The 16,627-nt window shown below is 46.9% G+C and overlaps 2 protein-coding genes across 15 annotated transcripts in view; both read left to right on the forward strand.

Moving 5' to 3' along the window:
• Positions 1-1,014: 1,014 nt before the first annotated feature.
• On the forward strand, positions 1,015-3,796 carry RRS1 (ribosome biogenesis regulator 1 homolog). Its single transcript, XM_060116000.1, has one exon. The coding sequence runs from the start codon at positions 1,117-1,119 to the stop codon at positions 2,212-2,214; it is 1,098 nt and encodes a 365-aa protein (XP_059971983.1). The 5' UTR covers positions 1,015-1,116; the 3' UTR covers positions 2,215-3,796.
• Positions 3,797-4,198: 402 nt separating this feature from the next.
• ADHFE1 (alcohol dehydrogenase iron containing 1) overlaps positions 4,199-16,627 on the forward strand; it is a 34,395-nt gene continuing 21,966 nt past the window's right edge. Inside the window, exons 1-8 of one of the 14 annotated variants that reach the window (XM_060116273.1) lie at positions 4,224-4,272; positions 6,006-6,071; positions 10,635-10,672; positions 12,488-12,534; positions 13,411-13,524; positions 14,063-14,116; positions 14,501-14,655; positions 14,802-14,998. In XM_060116273.1, the coding sequence (XP_059972256.1) occupies positions 6,013-6,071; positions 10,635-10,672; positions 12,488-12,534; positions 13,411-13,524; positions 14,063-14,116; positions 14,501-14,655; positions 14,802-14,998 (664 nt within the window). In that variant the 5' untranslated portion in view covers positions 4,224-4,272; positions 6,006-6,012. Of the gene's footprint in view, positions 4,273-6,005; positions 6,072-9,435; positions 9,454-9,531; positions 10,673-12,487; positions 12,535-13,410; positions 13,525-14,062; positions 14,117-14,500; positions 14,656-14,801; positions 14,999-16,627 lie in introns of those variants that run through there. The other 13 variants (XM_060116268.1, XR_009534097.1, XM_060116262.1 and 10 more) reach the window with 13 other exon arrangements.

Raw genomic sequence — 16,627 nt, forward strand, 5'->3', positions numbered from 1 at the left:
GTTAAGATACCTCCTGCTCCCACACTTCCTGGTTGTAAACTCTTAGACAAGTCATTTTACTGAGCCTGCCTTTGGAATATGGTGCTTACTGTGTACCAGGAACTAATGCTTCGAATTTATCAACTTATGAATAGGACTTAAGTTAAACAACCTGTCCAATGTGGATACAATAAACCCAGATCTTATTCTAGGAGTCTGATTCAAGAACCTGGTGCTTAATCACTGTATAAGATTGCCTTTTCAGCATAGCTCCCAGAGCCATTATGAAGATTAAATAATAATCGGTACTTAGCTCACATTTACTGAGCACTCATAGGCTCCAGACCTCTGTGTAAGCTCCCTTGGGAGCATACTAACTCATTTATCTTCATGGCAGCCCTAAGAGGCAGGTACTATTAATATCCCCATCGTACAGGTTTTAAAATAGGCCCAAAGAAGTTAAACAGCTCAAGGTCAGACACTAGTGCAGTCAAGGTCGGAATCCAAGCAGCCTCACGTTAGAGCCCGGCGCTCTTTTGCCACAAGCCAGCAGAGGATGCGGCCCAGGGTTCCGGGGACCAGATATCAGCTCGCCCACTCAGGGCGGTCTAACTGCCAGGTCCGCTCACTCCCAAAACAAACCGAGCCCTCGTCTACACGTAGCTTTACTACGTACATTTGTGGGAAGGGTCTTTCTCGGCCCACACCCCGGACCCCCATGAACAGGTCAGGGCTCTGGCGAAAAATAATTTGTCAAGTCCTAAGAAGAGCTGATTGGCTAAATATCTTGAGAACTGACTTACACTTAAACTGTAACACAGTCGCTCCGGGACCCCCTTAATCTGCGGCCCCCAAAACATGCACCGCAAACTGGACTCCGCGCGCCTACTCCGCCTACATCCGGGCTCGAGCCCAAGGGCCGCCTCTAATCCCATTTGCTCTCCAACACCGCCCTCTGCCGGCCTTTCCTTGGGTCGCCGGCATTGTGAGTCCCTTCCGGGTGTCCCGGAAGCGGAGCTTTCTCTTCCGGGACGAGCGTCTGGGCGACCGCACGTGGTTGTAGTGCCGGCGCTTGAGCCTAGCTGGCAGAGAAGTGGTCGCAACTGTCTCCCAGAGAGAGGGAGCCGAGCCGGAGCCATGGAGGGTCAGAGCGTGGAGGAGCTGCTGGCAAAGGCGGAGCGGGACGAGGCAGAGAAGCTGCAGCGCATCACGGTGCACAAGGAACTGGAGCTGGAGTTCGACCTGGGTAACCTGCTGGCCTCGGACCGGAACCCTCCGACCGGGCTGCGGCACGCGGGACCCACGCAGGAGGCCGAGCTGCGGGCCCTGGCGCGGGACAACACGCAGCTGCTCATCAACCAGCTGTGGCAGCTGCCCACCGATCGTGTGGAGGAGGCGCTGGTGGCGCAGCTGCCGGAGCCCACCACTCGTCTGCCGCGCGAGAAACCTGTGCCCCGGCCGCGGCCGCTTACACGCTGGCAGCAGTTCGCGCGCCTCAAGGGCATCCGTCCCAAGAAGAAGACCAATCTGGTGTGGGACGAGGGGAGCGGCCAGTGGCGCCGCCGCTGGGGCTACCAGCGCGCCCGCGACGACACCAAGGAATGGTTAATCGAGGTGCCCGGGAATGCCGACCCCATGGAGGACCAGTTCGCCAAGCGGATTCAAGCTAAGAAGGAACGGGTGGCCAAGAACGAGCTGAACCGGCTGCGTAACCTGGCCCGCGCGCACAAGATGCAGCTGCCCAGCGCGGCCGGCATGCACCCTACCGGACACCAGAGTAAGGAGGAGCTGGGCCGCGCCGTGCAGGTGGCCAAGGTCTCCACCGCCTCTGTGGGGCGCTTCCAGGAGCTCCTGCCCAAGGAGAAGGCGCCCCGGGGCTCTGGAAAGAAGAGGAAGTTTCAGCCTCTTTTCGGGGACTTTGCAGCCGAGAAAAAGAGCCAGTTGGAGATGCTGCGAATAATGAACAGCAAGAAGCCTCAGTTGGACGTTACGAGGGCCACCAATAAGCAGATGAGGGAGGAGGACCAGGAAGAGGCGGCTAAGAGGAGGAAAATGAGTCAAAAGGGCAAGAGAAAGGGGGGCCGACAGGGTCCTGGGGGTAAGAGGAAAGGGGGCCCGCCCAGCCAAGGAGGGAAGAGGAAAGGGGGCTTGGGAGGCAAGATGAATTCCGGGCGTCCTGGCTTGAGTGGCAAGAGAAAGGGAGGGCAACACCAAGGAGGAAAGAGGAGGAAGTAAATTTCACCCTCGGACCTGCTTGTAAACCAAGAACTGTACTTAATGTTAAGTTCTAGGTACAGTAGGGGGATACAGAAGATGGGGCCTCTGCCTGCATCGAGCTTCAGGTTAAAGGGCTAGGCTTGCCCTCCTCTGAAGATGGTTGTAAATGTTTGATTCGACAAATTAATGCATTTCCCACAGCCAAAACTTTTGCTGGAGATTAAAGGATGTATTTAAGGACATACGAATTGGAAAGAATTTGTTTAAACTAGGAGTGAGTTCTGTTTTTAAACAGACATTTTTTTTTTTCTCTTTAAACTTTGGATGGGGTGTAAGGGAGAGAGTTGGTCATATTTCAGAGACTTTTAATAGATTGGTATCTGCATTATTTTGATAACAAGCTTGTGTATTTATCAAAGGAGAGGGACAGAAAGGTTACCTTTTCAGAACTGTTGTAAAGGTTATTTAATAAAAGTGTCTATGTAATGTTGCTTTTAACTTTTTGGCTACTGGTACAAATCTTAAGTAAAGCTTGTGACCTGGATACCTGGCACAGATTATTTTCATTTACTTTCTAGAAAACATAGCAGCTAAATTATGATTTCAGTGAGACCACTTTTATTAGAAAAGCTCATACTTCTTTTGGTATCAGATATAATACTGAAAGTGTAGTATAACTGGTGCCTCTTTCAACACTGAAAACATTTGCTGTAAATGATGAATTGGGGCTTCACTAAGTAATAGTAATAATCCTCATTAATCCTAATTTTATACTTAAAGCTTTAGCAACATTTATGTCCCCGGTTTTTTTAAAGCTTCAAGTAGGTCTGTTTGGGGAAGACAGAAGGAAACTCACACAGTGCTTACTTGGAACATTATCTTTTGATTCGTTTGTCAAATTGACCTGAGCTGGTTTGATGAGGAGGTGAAATGTTTACAGCTATTCTGGGTCTCCTTCCCTAATTGATATCAGTAACTCATCTTCGTAAAAATAAATATCTCCTGAAAAGGATTCATAGTACATCTAGAATGGTTGGGGGGGGGGGGCTGGTTAGCGCTTTTTTGCTGCTGTTAGAGGTCTGAGGAGCCACGCTACTCTTGCTTTTTGGTCTGACAATTGATAGGAAATTAAAATTGAGAGATCGTTTGTCTCATTTTTTCACTGTTGTCTCGTCTTTGTTACTTTTAGAAATTGCTATGAAAGAAAAGATTAATTCAGATTTCATAATAGGTTACTAAAACACAGATGTTCAATTGTTACTGTCTTAAAATACTTTGTGATAAAGTTAACTCTGCCATCATTGACCATTGTTTCCACTGGGACCTGGAAACTTGGAGCTGCTAAACCCTGGCCCTCCCTTCCCACATAACCATGGAAACTTTTTAACTACTGATAAAACCATTTTACTGGTATCCTGAACGACTTCATCAAAAGCCAAACCATTCATAGACCATTTAACACCTTTTAAATTCTTCTCAACTGTCCCGGATTTTTTGTTGTTGTTACTGTTTTGTTTGGGAATTTTTCTGGTTTTTGTTTTGTGACTTGATCTAGCAGTTGGACACTAATACTGGCCTTGTAAAAAAAAAAAAAAAAAACCCTCGGGCTTTTTGCAAAGTTCTTGTTTACCATTAAAACAAATTTAAATGCAGTGTCTTAATTTATTCTGAAAATACTCTGAGAAGCCAAAATAGCATTTTAAAGGAGTCAGAGTGGAAAAAGAATGCCCTTGTTTCTCCCTTTCCCCACGTCCCCGACTTGTGAAATAGAGCGTTTTATATAGAGACTTAGGAAAGTACCCCAAATCCCTACGGAGCAGTTACCTGTGTGGCAATTTCAAAGGCGGACGGTGAGACTTTGCAGCTGGGGCAGTCGTAGTTCCGACTGGTGGGAAAATGGTCCTCCGCCAAGGGCTGTCGCTGGGGCCGGGGGGCGCGGGGGGGCGGCGGAGGAGAGGCGGCGGCCGGGATTGGCCGGCGGCGGAGGGGGCGGGGCCGCGGAGGAGCACTCCGCGCAGCCATGGCCGCTTCTCGCGAAAAGGTCGCGCACTTGCTGAGGCAACTGCAACGCGCAGCGTGAGTGCGGGCGGCGCGCGCTGGCGGGCAGGGGATCGGAGGGTGCGGCCGAGCCCACGCAGCCCCCGGGGAGCAACTCGCTCGGGCCGGCACGTTCTTCGTCGTGTCACTTTCGAGAATTTGGGGACCGGGTACCGCAGTGCGCGGCGGCCTGGACGGCGCTGTGTGCCAAGCAGCCAAGCAGCCAACCGGCCAAGCGCGGGGCGATGAGGCTGCTTTTCCTCTGCCTGATCTGCGGTTTAGGAAAGTAAGGTCCAGAGAGGAGAGCGCCTGGTCCCAGATCTACGCAGGCAGCGGAGAGCTTGGAACAGTGACCCAGAGAAATGCATGTATCCAATCAACACATATGTATCGGGTGTATGTAATGTGCCCAAAACTGTTCTAGGTGCCGGGGATACAAAGACGAAAGACTCTGCAGCAAAGTCTAGCAGGGAATTGCATGAGCGGACAGGAGTGAAACGGGCCTCTACAGAATACAGCGGACAGAGGCTGTAGAAGAGAGAGGGATGAGAGAAATCACCAGGAGCTTGACTCCCCGGCATGTACAGGGCAGTCAGGGTATTAAACGTTATGACACGTCTGACCCGCCCTCCAGAAATGCCGGGTACATAGTAGCTGCCTGATAAATACTTGTTGAATGTGCAGGTGCACAAGTCCGCCTGGGAACACATGGGGAAAAAATGAGCTAACGGGTGGAGATAAATAGGGGGAAGGAGGGGACTAGAGAGGAATTTCAGGCAAAGGGAAGAGCAACACCAGAGGCAAAAGCCGTAGTTCCAGGATCTAAAGGTAGCTAAAGACTGGACCTACCATGATAGGAGGACGTGAGGGAAGAAAAAACAGATGGCGAAAGACCATGAATTAGAAAATAGCCAAATTTACTGGGCACTTACCAAGCACAGGGCGCTGTCCTACACACTTTACATGTACTACTACTAATAACTCTAATCCTTACGGCAACGCTATGCCAAGCTGTATTATTATCCTTCTATTACAGATAAAGAAATAAAGGCATGGAGAAAAATAATTTGCCCAGTGTCATACACTAAGCAAGTGGCACACCCATAATCTGGACCCAGGTGTTCTGGCTTCACTGTCCTTGTTCTCAGTCCTATGCTAAGGAATTTTAATTGTGTCCTGTAGATAATAGAAAGCTGTTGAAGCAATAGTCCTCACTGTGAAACATACCCTTTGAGATGCCCCATGAAAAAAGAATCCCATGGCCAGAGAAGTTTGGGAAACTAACCAACTGTTGCATCACCCTATGGAGAGTCAGGATGTACGTCAGCACACAAAGGGCACTGAGAACTCCTGCAGGGAAGAAAAGAAACAAAAAGTTTAGCTGTATTTAAACTCTTTGTTCTAAACCTGTGTCATCACAGAACTCTTTATCAAGCAACCCCATTCATATCCCTTGGAACCAATGTCATGTAGAACATGTTTTTGGAATAGCTGCATGCAAAGGAGGGTGGCATGATTAGAATTAAGCTGAAGCTTTCTGGTGGCAGTGGAGAGGAAAGACTGGAGGTAATTGTCAGGCTCCAGCTAAAAGGCACCAAGGAGCGGCAGTTGGTACAAGAGAGTAGATGTAAGAGATATGGAGGTGTAAGAAAAATTGGTTAGAATCAGCAGGATTTTGTATCTGATTAGTGAGACAGGAGAAGTGGGGGTTTCTGGCTGGGGCATCGGTAAACAGTGGGGCCATTTACCAATGTAGGGACTGTAAACTTTAGGAGGAAGATGATAATCATTTTGAGTTGGACATGCCTCACGTACATCCAGGTGAAGACCCCGAGCAGGTAATTGAATACATCGTTCTGGAGCTCAGGAGCGAGTTGGAAACACACCCACATATAGAGGGCAGTTGGCACCATGGATATAGAAGCAAAGGCCTTGACAAACTGTATTCCTAGAAGAAAAGGGCTGAGGATGAAGTCCTGGGGAGCAGCACTGTGTGGTGCTTTGTTCTTTGCATTTTTTTTTTTTAAATCCCATGTAGAAAGTGAGAGATTGCAGGTAAAAATCTTGGAAAATTGGGAAATGGTATCATTGGGCCCACATTTTGCCCAGGGAAAGTGTGCCAGAGCTGAGGTGAAGCTGTGCCCACCTGCTTTGGGCAGGGCAGCACTCCAGCTTCCTGAGAGACAACTCCCTCCACCCCAGGGCAGCCCACCACTCAGTCCACACACACAGCAGCTGTGCTGATGCCAGCGGCTCTGGCCTCATTTCCGTTACCTGCTGGCCTCTTTAGGCACTTGGATTTGCACAGGATTTGCACTCTGTCTGCTGGAAAAGGAACCAGCATTAAAGGATAGGAGGGGTGACGAAAGAGGTGAGGGGAAGGAAGGGAAGGAGGGAAGGACAGTTTGCAGTGCTCTTGTCCCCAGGGTACCGCAGGGAACCAAGCAGCCTAACATCCGTGGGACTTAAGTGTGTGGGGGGGGGTAGGGGCGGTCAGGCAGGGCAGATAATAAACAATAAACTAGTAAGTAAAACTTAGAGTATATTTGATGCAGCTAGGTACTAAAGAGAAAGAGAAAGCAAAGGGAGATGCGGTGTTGGAGGAGAGGATGCAATTTTAAAGACAGAAAACCTCAACTACTTACAGTTTCCTGTGGCTGCTGTAACCAATTACCATGAACTTAGTGGCTTAAGACAACACACATGTATTATCTTACAGTTCTGGAGTTCAGAAGTCCAAAATCAGTTTTCCTGGGCCCAAATCAAGGTGTCGGCAGGGCCACACTCCCTTCAGAGGCTCTAGGGCAGAGTCCATCATCTTGCTTTTAACAACTTCTAGAGCTGCAGCGCCTGCATTCCTTTGCTGGTGGCCCCTTCCTCCATCTTCACAACCAGCAACGTAGCATCTCGCTTCAGCGGTCACATTGCCTTCTTCTGTGTCAAATCTCCCTCTGCCTCTTTCTCAGAAGGACACCGTGATTACCTTTAGGGCCCACTCAGATAATCCCGGATAATCTCTCCATCTCAAGATCCTTAACACATCTGCCGAGTCCCTCTTGCCACACAAAGTAATATTGACAGGGTCCAGGGATTAGGACCGGAACAGCTTTGGGGCTCAGCTCAGCACACTCACTGGGGAAGTAACTGTTGCAGAAGGACCAGTGAAAGGGGGGCGCAAACCACGTGGCTCTCTGGGGACGTATCTGGAGGTGGAGCATGCCTGGCATGGTTTCAGAACAAGGTGTCTGGATCAGACTGAGCGAGAAGGAGATGAGGTCAGAGACACGGTGGGCATGTCGGGGTGGCCAAGGATGACCCTAAGGTTTCTGGCCTAAACAACCAAAGTTGAAGTTGTCATTAAGCTGGGATAAGGAAGAGGCTTTGAGGGGAAGACCAGGAGCTGAGTCTTAGGGAAAATGTGAGACGCCTAATAGACATTCAAGTGACGATGTCGAGTAGGAAGTTGATTCTGGAGTTCAGGAGAGAGGTCTAAACAGAAAGATTAAAGTGGGAGTCATCAACATAGAAGGTGATCCAGGCCATGGGGACCAGGTGAGGTCACTCAGGGAGTGAGTGAGTGTGGAAAGAAAAGAGAAGGATCTATGGGCTGAATGCTGGGACCCTCCAGCATTTAGAGTCAAGAGCATGAAAAGAAACTAGGCCAGGAGCAGCCAGTGCAGTAAGAAGAAAACCAGGGAATTGTGTCCTGGAAACCAAGGGAAGAAAGTATTTCCAGGGAGGAGGGAGTGAACGGGAGGATGCAAATGACAGGTCTGAACTGAGAACTGAGTGGTGTATTAGCACCGAGGGGAGGGCCTTCGTGACCTGGTAAGTTTGTCAGTGGAGACATGGGGCAAAAGCTCATTGGAAGATGGTCCAGAGAGAATGGGAGAAGAGAAATTGGAGAGAGCAGGTGTAGTCGGCTGAAGGGACTACAGTTGTTGGATGATGGTTGGTCTAATATGCGGAAGTCAACACTTTCCTACTGATGGATCAGATTTGGGGGGAGGGGGATTTTGATGATGCAGGAGAGGAAAGGAAGAACCGTTGGTAGTGATGTTTTGAGTCGCTGAGCAGGGCTGACATTTAGTGCACAGGGGAGAGGTTGGCCTTTGCTAAAACCGTGGCCAGTTTATTAATAATACCAGGAGGGAAGCCAGAATAATCGTGCCAGGGCCAGATGGCGGGTAGATAAGAGCCTTGCTCTAACCCTGCAGATTTCAGGGGGCCAAGGATGCGTGGGAGAAAAGGAAATGGAGTCAGTGGATGTAGGCGAGGAGGAGAGAACCAGAGGTGAGCAAGCAAGCCAGAGGGGTTAAGAGGTTGAGAGTTTTAAGCATGAAACTCTTAAATATGCTGACAAGGATCAAGTAAGGGGGAAGGCTAGGACAGAACAGAGGGAGGTCCCAAGAAAGCAAGAGGGGGTGGGATTCAGATCACAACTAAGGAGTAGGAATGATGAATTGAGGTAGCCTGAAAACTTGAAAAATATATAATAAAAAGAGAAGAGGGGATGGGTGGAAGGAAGCCTGTGCTCCCACAGTCCTTCGTGTTGGATAGCTTCAAGTTTGGATTTTTCCTTCCCTTTGAGTCTCTTTTCTTGTCCTGGAGGGGCGTAAAGCAGGGAAAGACCTCGAAAGTAGTGTGCCTTGTGAAGGACAACGCCAGGGACTTGCCTAATACCGGTTTTCCTGCGGGAGCCGGCAAATGGCTCAGACCCGCCGGGATGCTGTTGGGAAACCATTCCACGGGGCGTTCTCAGCCGTGCCCACCAGATGGCAGCCTCGGCTCACGGTGGCGCGCACACCCGCCCACGCCCGCTTTCACTTAATTCACAATTTTTGAGATCTTGCCCGTCATTGAGTTTAACCCTTTTCCTTCTTTCCTTCCCCCTTTCCCCTCTCAGATGCGTTCATTCTAAGTCTGCAGGCGGGGGGCAGGGGGGTGGTATGCACGCACGTACCTACTGGACCCACCGGGACAGGGTCCCCTGGGCAATAGAGAGAAGCATAAACCCTTTTGCGAGGCTCAGTCGGATGGCGAACAGCAGGAAGAGAAGCCGGAGAAGAGACCGTCCAAGAAATCGGAGGCGACCAGGACAGGAAAGGATACGGAGGTCAAGGGAGGGAAAGTCTCGAAAGAGGAGGGCGCGGGAAATCCGTAGAGGAGCGGACTGAGAACTGAGCCGGGGTGAGGGATTCGGCGAGAAGAAGGTGACAGGTGTGACAATAGGTGTGACAGTCATTTATGCGGACTCGGAGGGTGGGGCCGGGGAGGGGCCGAGCAGGCGGAGCCGAGAAGGGACGGAGGCGCGAGGTGATGACCAGGGTGGCCTGCAGGCCCACTGAGGGCTTCCGGAGGAAACGGCCCAAAGGCTGCTGGAAGAAAGACGAAACACCCTGAAGACAACGGGAAAATAACACGGGAAGTTCCGGGGGAGAAGGATGGGGGGATAGGGTGCGAGTAGTTTACACTGGGTCCATTTGGCCAAAGCTCCTAACCTAGGAAGAGCTGAGACCCCATCTTTTTTGGGGCGGGGGGGGCTTAAACAATAGAAATTTATTCTTCCACAAATCCGGAAGCTGGAAGTCTGAGATCAAGGTGTCAGCGGGGTTGGTTTCTTCTGAGGTCTCTCTCCTTGGCTTGTGGATGGCCGTCTTCTCTCTGCGCCTTCACATGATCTTCCTCTGTGTACGCCTTGCGTTATATGAGATTCCATCTTGCTAGCAGGTTCGCTCTGGACACTCTCCTTGCTGACTTGATGAAGCAAGTGGCCTTGGTGGCCCAGGAATTCCAGGGGCCATCTAAGAACTGAGGGCAGTCTCCAGTGGACAGCCAGCAAAAAGCCAAGGCCTCAGTCCTATAGCTCTCCGCGCCCGTTCCTCACGTCCCCCGGAGTCGCCAGACTGGGTTTGCGAGTTGCTGCGTCCATGTAGGTCCCGAGGCGGCAGCGGCCGCCGGGAATCAACCCGATGAAGCCGGGAAGCGGACAGAAGTCTTTTGGGAGAGCGCGCAGCGAGGCCTCGGGTGCCCGGCCGGAGAGGCCCTCGGGCGATGCCGGAGGGAGTCCAGCGCCCGCCCCGGGGCCTCGCCTGGCCTGCCGGTGGGGACGGGGGCGGGGCACCCTCCCTTAAACCTTCCTGTAGCCCCAGAGCGCTCATCCCAGCTCCCCGCATTTAACTATAGCTTGAGAAATAAGTGGAAGAACGATCCTACAATGCTGGGAAGACTCTGAGTCAACTTTTTGTCCATGGTGATTTCTGGCTTTTTCTATCGTGGGGTGTTTGCCGTAGCTACTACTCTGATAGCCTCTTAAGACCAGAATGCAATGTGTGTTACTTTAAGGCTTCTTATATTCTGGTTTTCTGGTTTCACGCTACTTTTTCTTTTCGTTTCCCTAGATGCCAGTGCCCAAGTCATTCTCATACTTACTCCCAAGGTAATAATACATTTTGTGTTTGGCCACAATTTCAGTTTCCACTGTTGGCAATACATTTGGGCAAACTGTGAAGTAAGAGAATCAAGGCATGTGATAGGAAGATTGGTGAAAATTTTCACTTGAAATTGGTAGTATGCAGTTCTAATTATACTATCTCAGCTGAATGTATGCTACTGATTATGTTTTTGGCTCAAATATGTATTTAATGCTATTTACAATGTCTTTCTATTTTAAACAGAATTATTTGCCAAAGCTAAAAGTGGTGACATAAATAGGATTTTAGGGTTGTCTGAGTTCATCAAACAGAATTAATCAAGATGCAGTCTCTGAAAGGTGCTAATACATCCCCAAAGAAGAGTCTGAAGAACAATGCGGTTCCCAGAAGGAAAAAATTTGTTTGGATCAATTTTTTAAATAACACTCTATTTCTTAATAATTAAAAATGACAAAAGTTTTCAGTTCCTACAAACATCTTAATTCTTACCAACTCCATTGTCCACAGAGCAGTGGGCAGCTCATTGTAGCTTCAACGTGTCCTCAGAATGTCACATGAATTATACTGACACAAAAACAGATTTCACCTCTTAGGAGAAAAGGTCAAATCTAAACAGTGGTAAGGGATGGAAGGGAGGGGCCTGCCCACACAGGATCCTAAGCAGAAACTCACAAAGAAGGCTGTTGGGATTAGAACAGATAGAGTAACTAACTGAGGGCATTTTCCTGCCTAGAGACTGACTCATCCTTCAGGACCAGCCAAGGGACCTCCCCAACCCCGCGCCAGTCATTAACAGCCATCCACTAAGCAGAAGCATGCCGTGCCTTCCAGGCCCTCATGGACACATGCAGAATTTTGTCTTCAGCTGATTTTCTGCAATTCTTAATTGGTTTCAACAAAGAATCAGTAATTTTCCTATTTGGGACTATAAAATTAGTAATTTAGAGAAAGATAATCTCAGTGTTTTCTAGGATCCAATTTATGTCTTTTCCTAAATTTTAGTAACAGGAGTAATAGATTATTTCTTTAAAGCCTGTTGAGATCAAAGAAATTTGGATTATGATTAAGGATACCCTTGCCAAAGGTAGATTTTTGTCCCGTTGTGGTCTCTTTGTCTTGTAAAAAAAAAAAAAAAAGGTAATAAAAATTGTTCTGTAGACTTTTTTCAATCTTATTGAAAGACTGTTAAAATAAATAGATGAAAACAAAGATAAAACCCACTAAGTAGAGCCCTCTTATTGTTCCAATATAACAGAAAATCATTTTTGCCATAACTAAACCTGATATTTTGTAAAGAAATATCAGTTTATAAAAATTTTTAAATTTCCCAAAGAAAACTAAATAGTTTACATGTATAAGCTTGAGAAATATAAATATCTCACTGTGATAAGTACCCCCATAGAGAAAATCTTAATTTAAATAAATTATTACAGTTGCTATAAGAAGTGTAAGCAGGACTCTAATTAATGACTTTACTAATAGTTGTTCCCTAATAATAATTGAACTCTAGAGTCTAGAGGATTTTTTTCTAGTGGATTTTTACACATTATGTTTTCAAAAGTATATCTTAATTTCAACGGAGAAAAGATTTTAAGTAACTTTATTTTCACACAATCTGCATCAAGCTAGCATAACATTCTCTTAAAATGCAGGTTTTAGTTTTAATCTAATAGGCAACAATGAAACCTGAAAAATGTATTTTATGTAAGGCTTCAAGGGAAATGTTTATATTCACTGCTGAAAATCCAATTCACTATCAAATGACAAAATTTTTGCTCTGTTTTTGAGGCCTACTCTGATGCTAATTTTTACATTTCTAGCTCCTGGACTTTCACCTTCTGGGAAAACAACAGATTATGCCTTTGAGGTAGATTTAATCATTCTTTCTTTCTTTTATGAATGACTTGAAAGAAATGCAATCAGAGTATTTTGCTAATGCATTTTTTTTTTTTTTTTTTTTTTGCGGTACGCGGGCCTCTCACTGTTGTGGCCTCTGCTGTTGCGGAGCACAGGCTCCGAACGCGCAGGCTCAGCGGCCATGGCTCACGGGCCCAGCCGCTCCACGGCATGTGGGATCTTCCCGGACCGGGGCACGAACCCATGTCCCCTGCATCGACAGGCGGACTCTCAACCACTGCGCCACCAGGGAAGCCCTGCTAATGCATTATTATCTCACTTGAAGTCTGTTATTAATAGATGTTCCCTAACCTTATTATTTGATCAGCACCTATTTAGCAAAGTACTTTGTCAGGATAATGGAATATAAATCTTCTGATAACACGAGTAATGTGTAGAATACTGTTTCTGTACAGCCATTAAAATAGAGCAAATTCCCAGTTCTACGAGCTCTCCAACTTATATGTTGTATGATAAATCTCCTTTAGTTTAGTAAAAAACCCCAAAAGAGGTTCAAGTAATTGGTTGAAGCAAGAATAACAGAACAGTTAATTCCGATGAATTTTTATCATACTGTAATTACATAATTATTTGTATAAATCCCTGTCTCCTCCTAGTTCAGGGGTCATAAATTAAAATGTGACCAGAGGCCTGACAGTTAGTCATTCCAGGAGCAGGCTAGGGGAGGACGGTGCTGAGTTTGCTGAGAGCACAGGCCCATCTCAAGGGTGCAGCCTGCCCTCAGCCCCCTGTGATTGCAGCCACACTGGAATGCAGCCCGGTGCTGCCCGATGATTCAAGAGAGATAGAAATCCAGGTGGTCACATTGCTTTTTATTTTTAATTAGATAATAAGAGTCATTATCGAAACCAAGAAAAAAAAAGAGAAGAAATTTAAACATAACATCCATCAAACATCGATCAAACAAGTCTTCAGGCCAAAAGCGACCCACCATGCATTGGTATTAAAGCTCTTCTCTCAGCTGTAAACTTTATGAGGCCATGTTTCTCTTGTTCATAGTTGTGTTACCAGAGCCTAGCACATCCTGGAACACAGCAGACACTCAGTAGTGTTGGTTGGATGGGAGGATGGATGGATGGATGGATGGATACACGCATGCAAGGGTGGTTGGATAGATGAATGGTTGGAGGAGTGAATGAAGGCACTAAAACTACACAAAGATGACACCATTTACGTTGGAAAATAGGAAGATATTTGTTCATTTAAGTGTGGAGGCAAGAAGAGGCAAGCATTTCAAGCTGAGGGAGCAATTGAGAGATTATGATATATTTGGGAAAAAATACATAATTCCAGTGTGACTGGAGCCAACGTTTGCTTAAAGAAGTATGATGAGTGTGAGGCCAGATGCGATGACCTAGAAGGCCATGCTGGGGAATATATACTTTATTCTCTAGACAATGGGGAACCATTTCAGGGTTTTAGAAGTGAAATGACCAACTCCCTAAACACCCATCACCTAAATCTTTTTTTATTTTCAGATGGCTGTTTCAAATATTAGATATGGAGCAGGAGTTACAAAGGAAGTGGGCATGGCAAGTATTTAAGATTTCTACAGTCTTCTACTATAAAGGTTACATTTATTTTATTTTATTTTATTTAGGCTTTTTAAAAAACATATTTATTTATTTGGTTGCGCCGGGTCTTAGTTGCAGCATACGGGCTCCTTAGTTGTGGCATGCGAACTCTTAGTTGCAGCATGCATGTGGGATCTAGTTCCCTGACCAGGGATCGAACCCAGGCCCCCTGCATTGGGAGTGCGGAGCCTTATCCACTGCACCACCAGGGAAGTCCCTGTGTATTTTAAAACAAATACAAATCGACAGCAGTTGAGTCTTTTGTTTTGGACTCAATGTTAAGTTTGCCAGAAGTATCTAGTGTAATCAAACCTAACTTATACATTACTTTTGTTACTGTAGGACCTACAAAACATGGGTGCTAAAAATGTTTGTTTGATGACAGACAAGAACCTCTCCCAACTCCCTCCTGTACAGACAGTGATGGATTCCTTAGTGAAGAATGGCATAAACTTTAAGGTTTATGATAATGTGAGGGTGGAACCAACCGATGGAAGGTATTCTTTGATTGTCGTTAAATTTACTTTAAGCAGAAGTCAACACATACCAATGTTGATTGAAACTTGCCCCAGGCCTTATTTAATGGCTCGGCAATTTATTTCTGAAAAACCCGACATATGGCCTTTATTTTCCCTTCTCCAAGCTTCATGGAAGCTATTGAATTTGCCAGAAGGGGAGCTTTTGATGCCTACGTGGCCATGGGTGGCGGCTCCACCATAGACACCTGCAAAGCCGCTAATCTGTATGCATCCAGCCCTGACTCTGATTTCCTGGACTACGTCAATGCCCCCATTGGGAAGGGAAAGCCTGTGACTGCGCCTCTTAAGCCTCTGATTGCAGGTAAAGACTGTTTGTCTCTTTTATTTTGCAACTGGCAAAAGGCCTCAGGAAAGACACAAGCCAGTAATTTTGGGGTGTATGTTTTCCAAAGTTTCCTGATTTCTTCATTTCCATATAGTACCTTGTTTGGAGATCGAAACAGCGAGCAATTCATTCATCTTTAAAGTTCTGAGTTTCATTATTGCACAGACAGAGAAAATTTGGGTCAGTAGTAGGAAAGTTTGCAGAGTTAAGCTATGAAGTCACTATGTGGAAGAGAAGGGAAGGTCATCGTCTATAGATTATTAGATCCTCCTGTGGGCAGGTTTGTCTTCTGAGCCCCTCTCGGTTTTGTCCCACTTTGCCAGCCACTGTGGAGTCTAAGGGGAACGTTCCCTTTTATTTTTCTGATGTTGACTCAACCCTTTCTTCCACCTAATGGCTCCTCAGCTGGCCTGGGGCTTTGTCTCTGCCCTGGGACATGTGGCCAGCGTGGCCTCGTCACTCTGGGCAACACCTGCTCTGTGGCTGCCAGGGCGCAGACACGCACATCCAAATGAGGATCGCTTGTCTGTTCCACACGGACCTTGGGATCTTTCTGTCTTGTCTTCCCTCCCATTTTATGGCTGTCAGCATATCACTGTCTAAAGTCTTACAGCTAAAATGTACTAGCTGGAAAATATCAGGTTTTTAAAAAATTTAATTTAATTTAATTAATTTATTTGTATACCGCAGGTTCTTATCAGTTATCTATTTTACACATATTAGTGTATACGTGTCAATCCCAACCGCCCAGTTCATCCCACCACCCCCACCCCCAGGAAAGTATCAGTGTCAAGTCTTGTCCTCTCTCTCCTCCTGCCCTCCTACTCCCACTGTGAACGGGCCCTGTGATGGGGCGGGAGGGAGTTGACAGCAGATGAACCGCTTTGACGTGAACGAGTGATCAGCAGGGAGCAGCATAATTGATGTCTGGCAAATGGAACCCTCCGGTGAAACTGTGTCAGCATCACACAGAGGGGTGATTAGTAAAGTTTAGAAACTTGACAGAACTACAAAACCGCAGAGTCCGGCAAAGGCACAGTGTTACTGTTCTTGCTGCCAAGGGGGAATAAAGATGTCTTTTAGAGACGGCAAATACGAGTTTTCTTCCCAGAGAGGCCGAGAGGCCTGCTTTTGAATTCCCAACTGCAGCTGCTTAAGCTCTGACGCTAGAGGAGCCCGAGGCTCCCAGAACTCCTCCCTGTTATTACAGAAACAGACATCACACATACACGTTAAACACACGTGTGTAATAAAGACATGGACGTCATGCATACATATTAGGCGTACATACATGTTAGTGCCAATACGGACATCAAACATACGTGCTAACACAGTGCGCACACATCAAGTGCACATACATGTTAGGTTTACATGCATGTTGATGCAGACATGGACATACATGCTAAACATGCGTGCATATTGATGCAGACACTGCCATCACACACATATGTTAAACACGGATGCCGGCATGTTAATGCCAACACAGGCATCAGACCTGTTACTCACATGTTAATGTAGACACAGTCATACACGTTAAGCATACATGCATGTTAATACAAATACAGACATCAGGTGAGCAAACAAGCGCAGCAAAGCTTTCCCCTC

This window comes from Mesoplodon densirostris, chromosome 13 (genome assembly GCF_025265405.1).
Source record: "Mesoplodon densirostris isolate mMesDen1 chromosome 13, mMesDen1 primary haplotype, whole genome shotgun sequence".
In the NCBI taxonomy this organism is placed as follows: Eukaryota; Metazoa; Chordata; class Mammalia; order Artiodactyla; family Ziphiidae; genus Mesoplodon; species Mesoplodon densirostris.

Bases quoted from the DNA above. Each gene is read 5' to 3' on its own strand.
- RRS1 (XM_060116000.1), top strand. From the start codon at position 1,117: ATGGAGGGTCAGAGCGTGGAGGAGCTGCTGGCAAAGGCGGAGCGGGAC.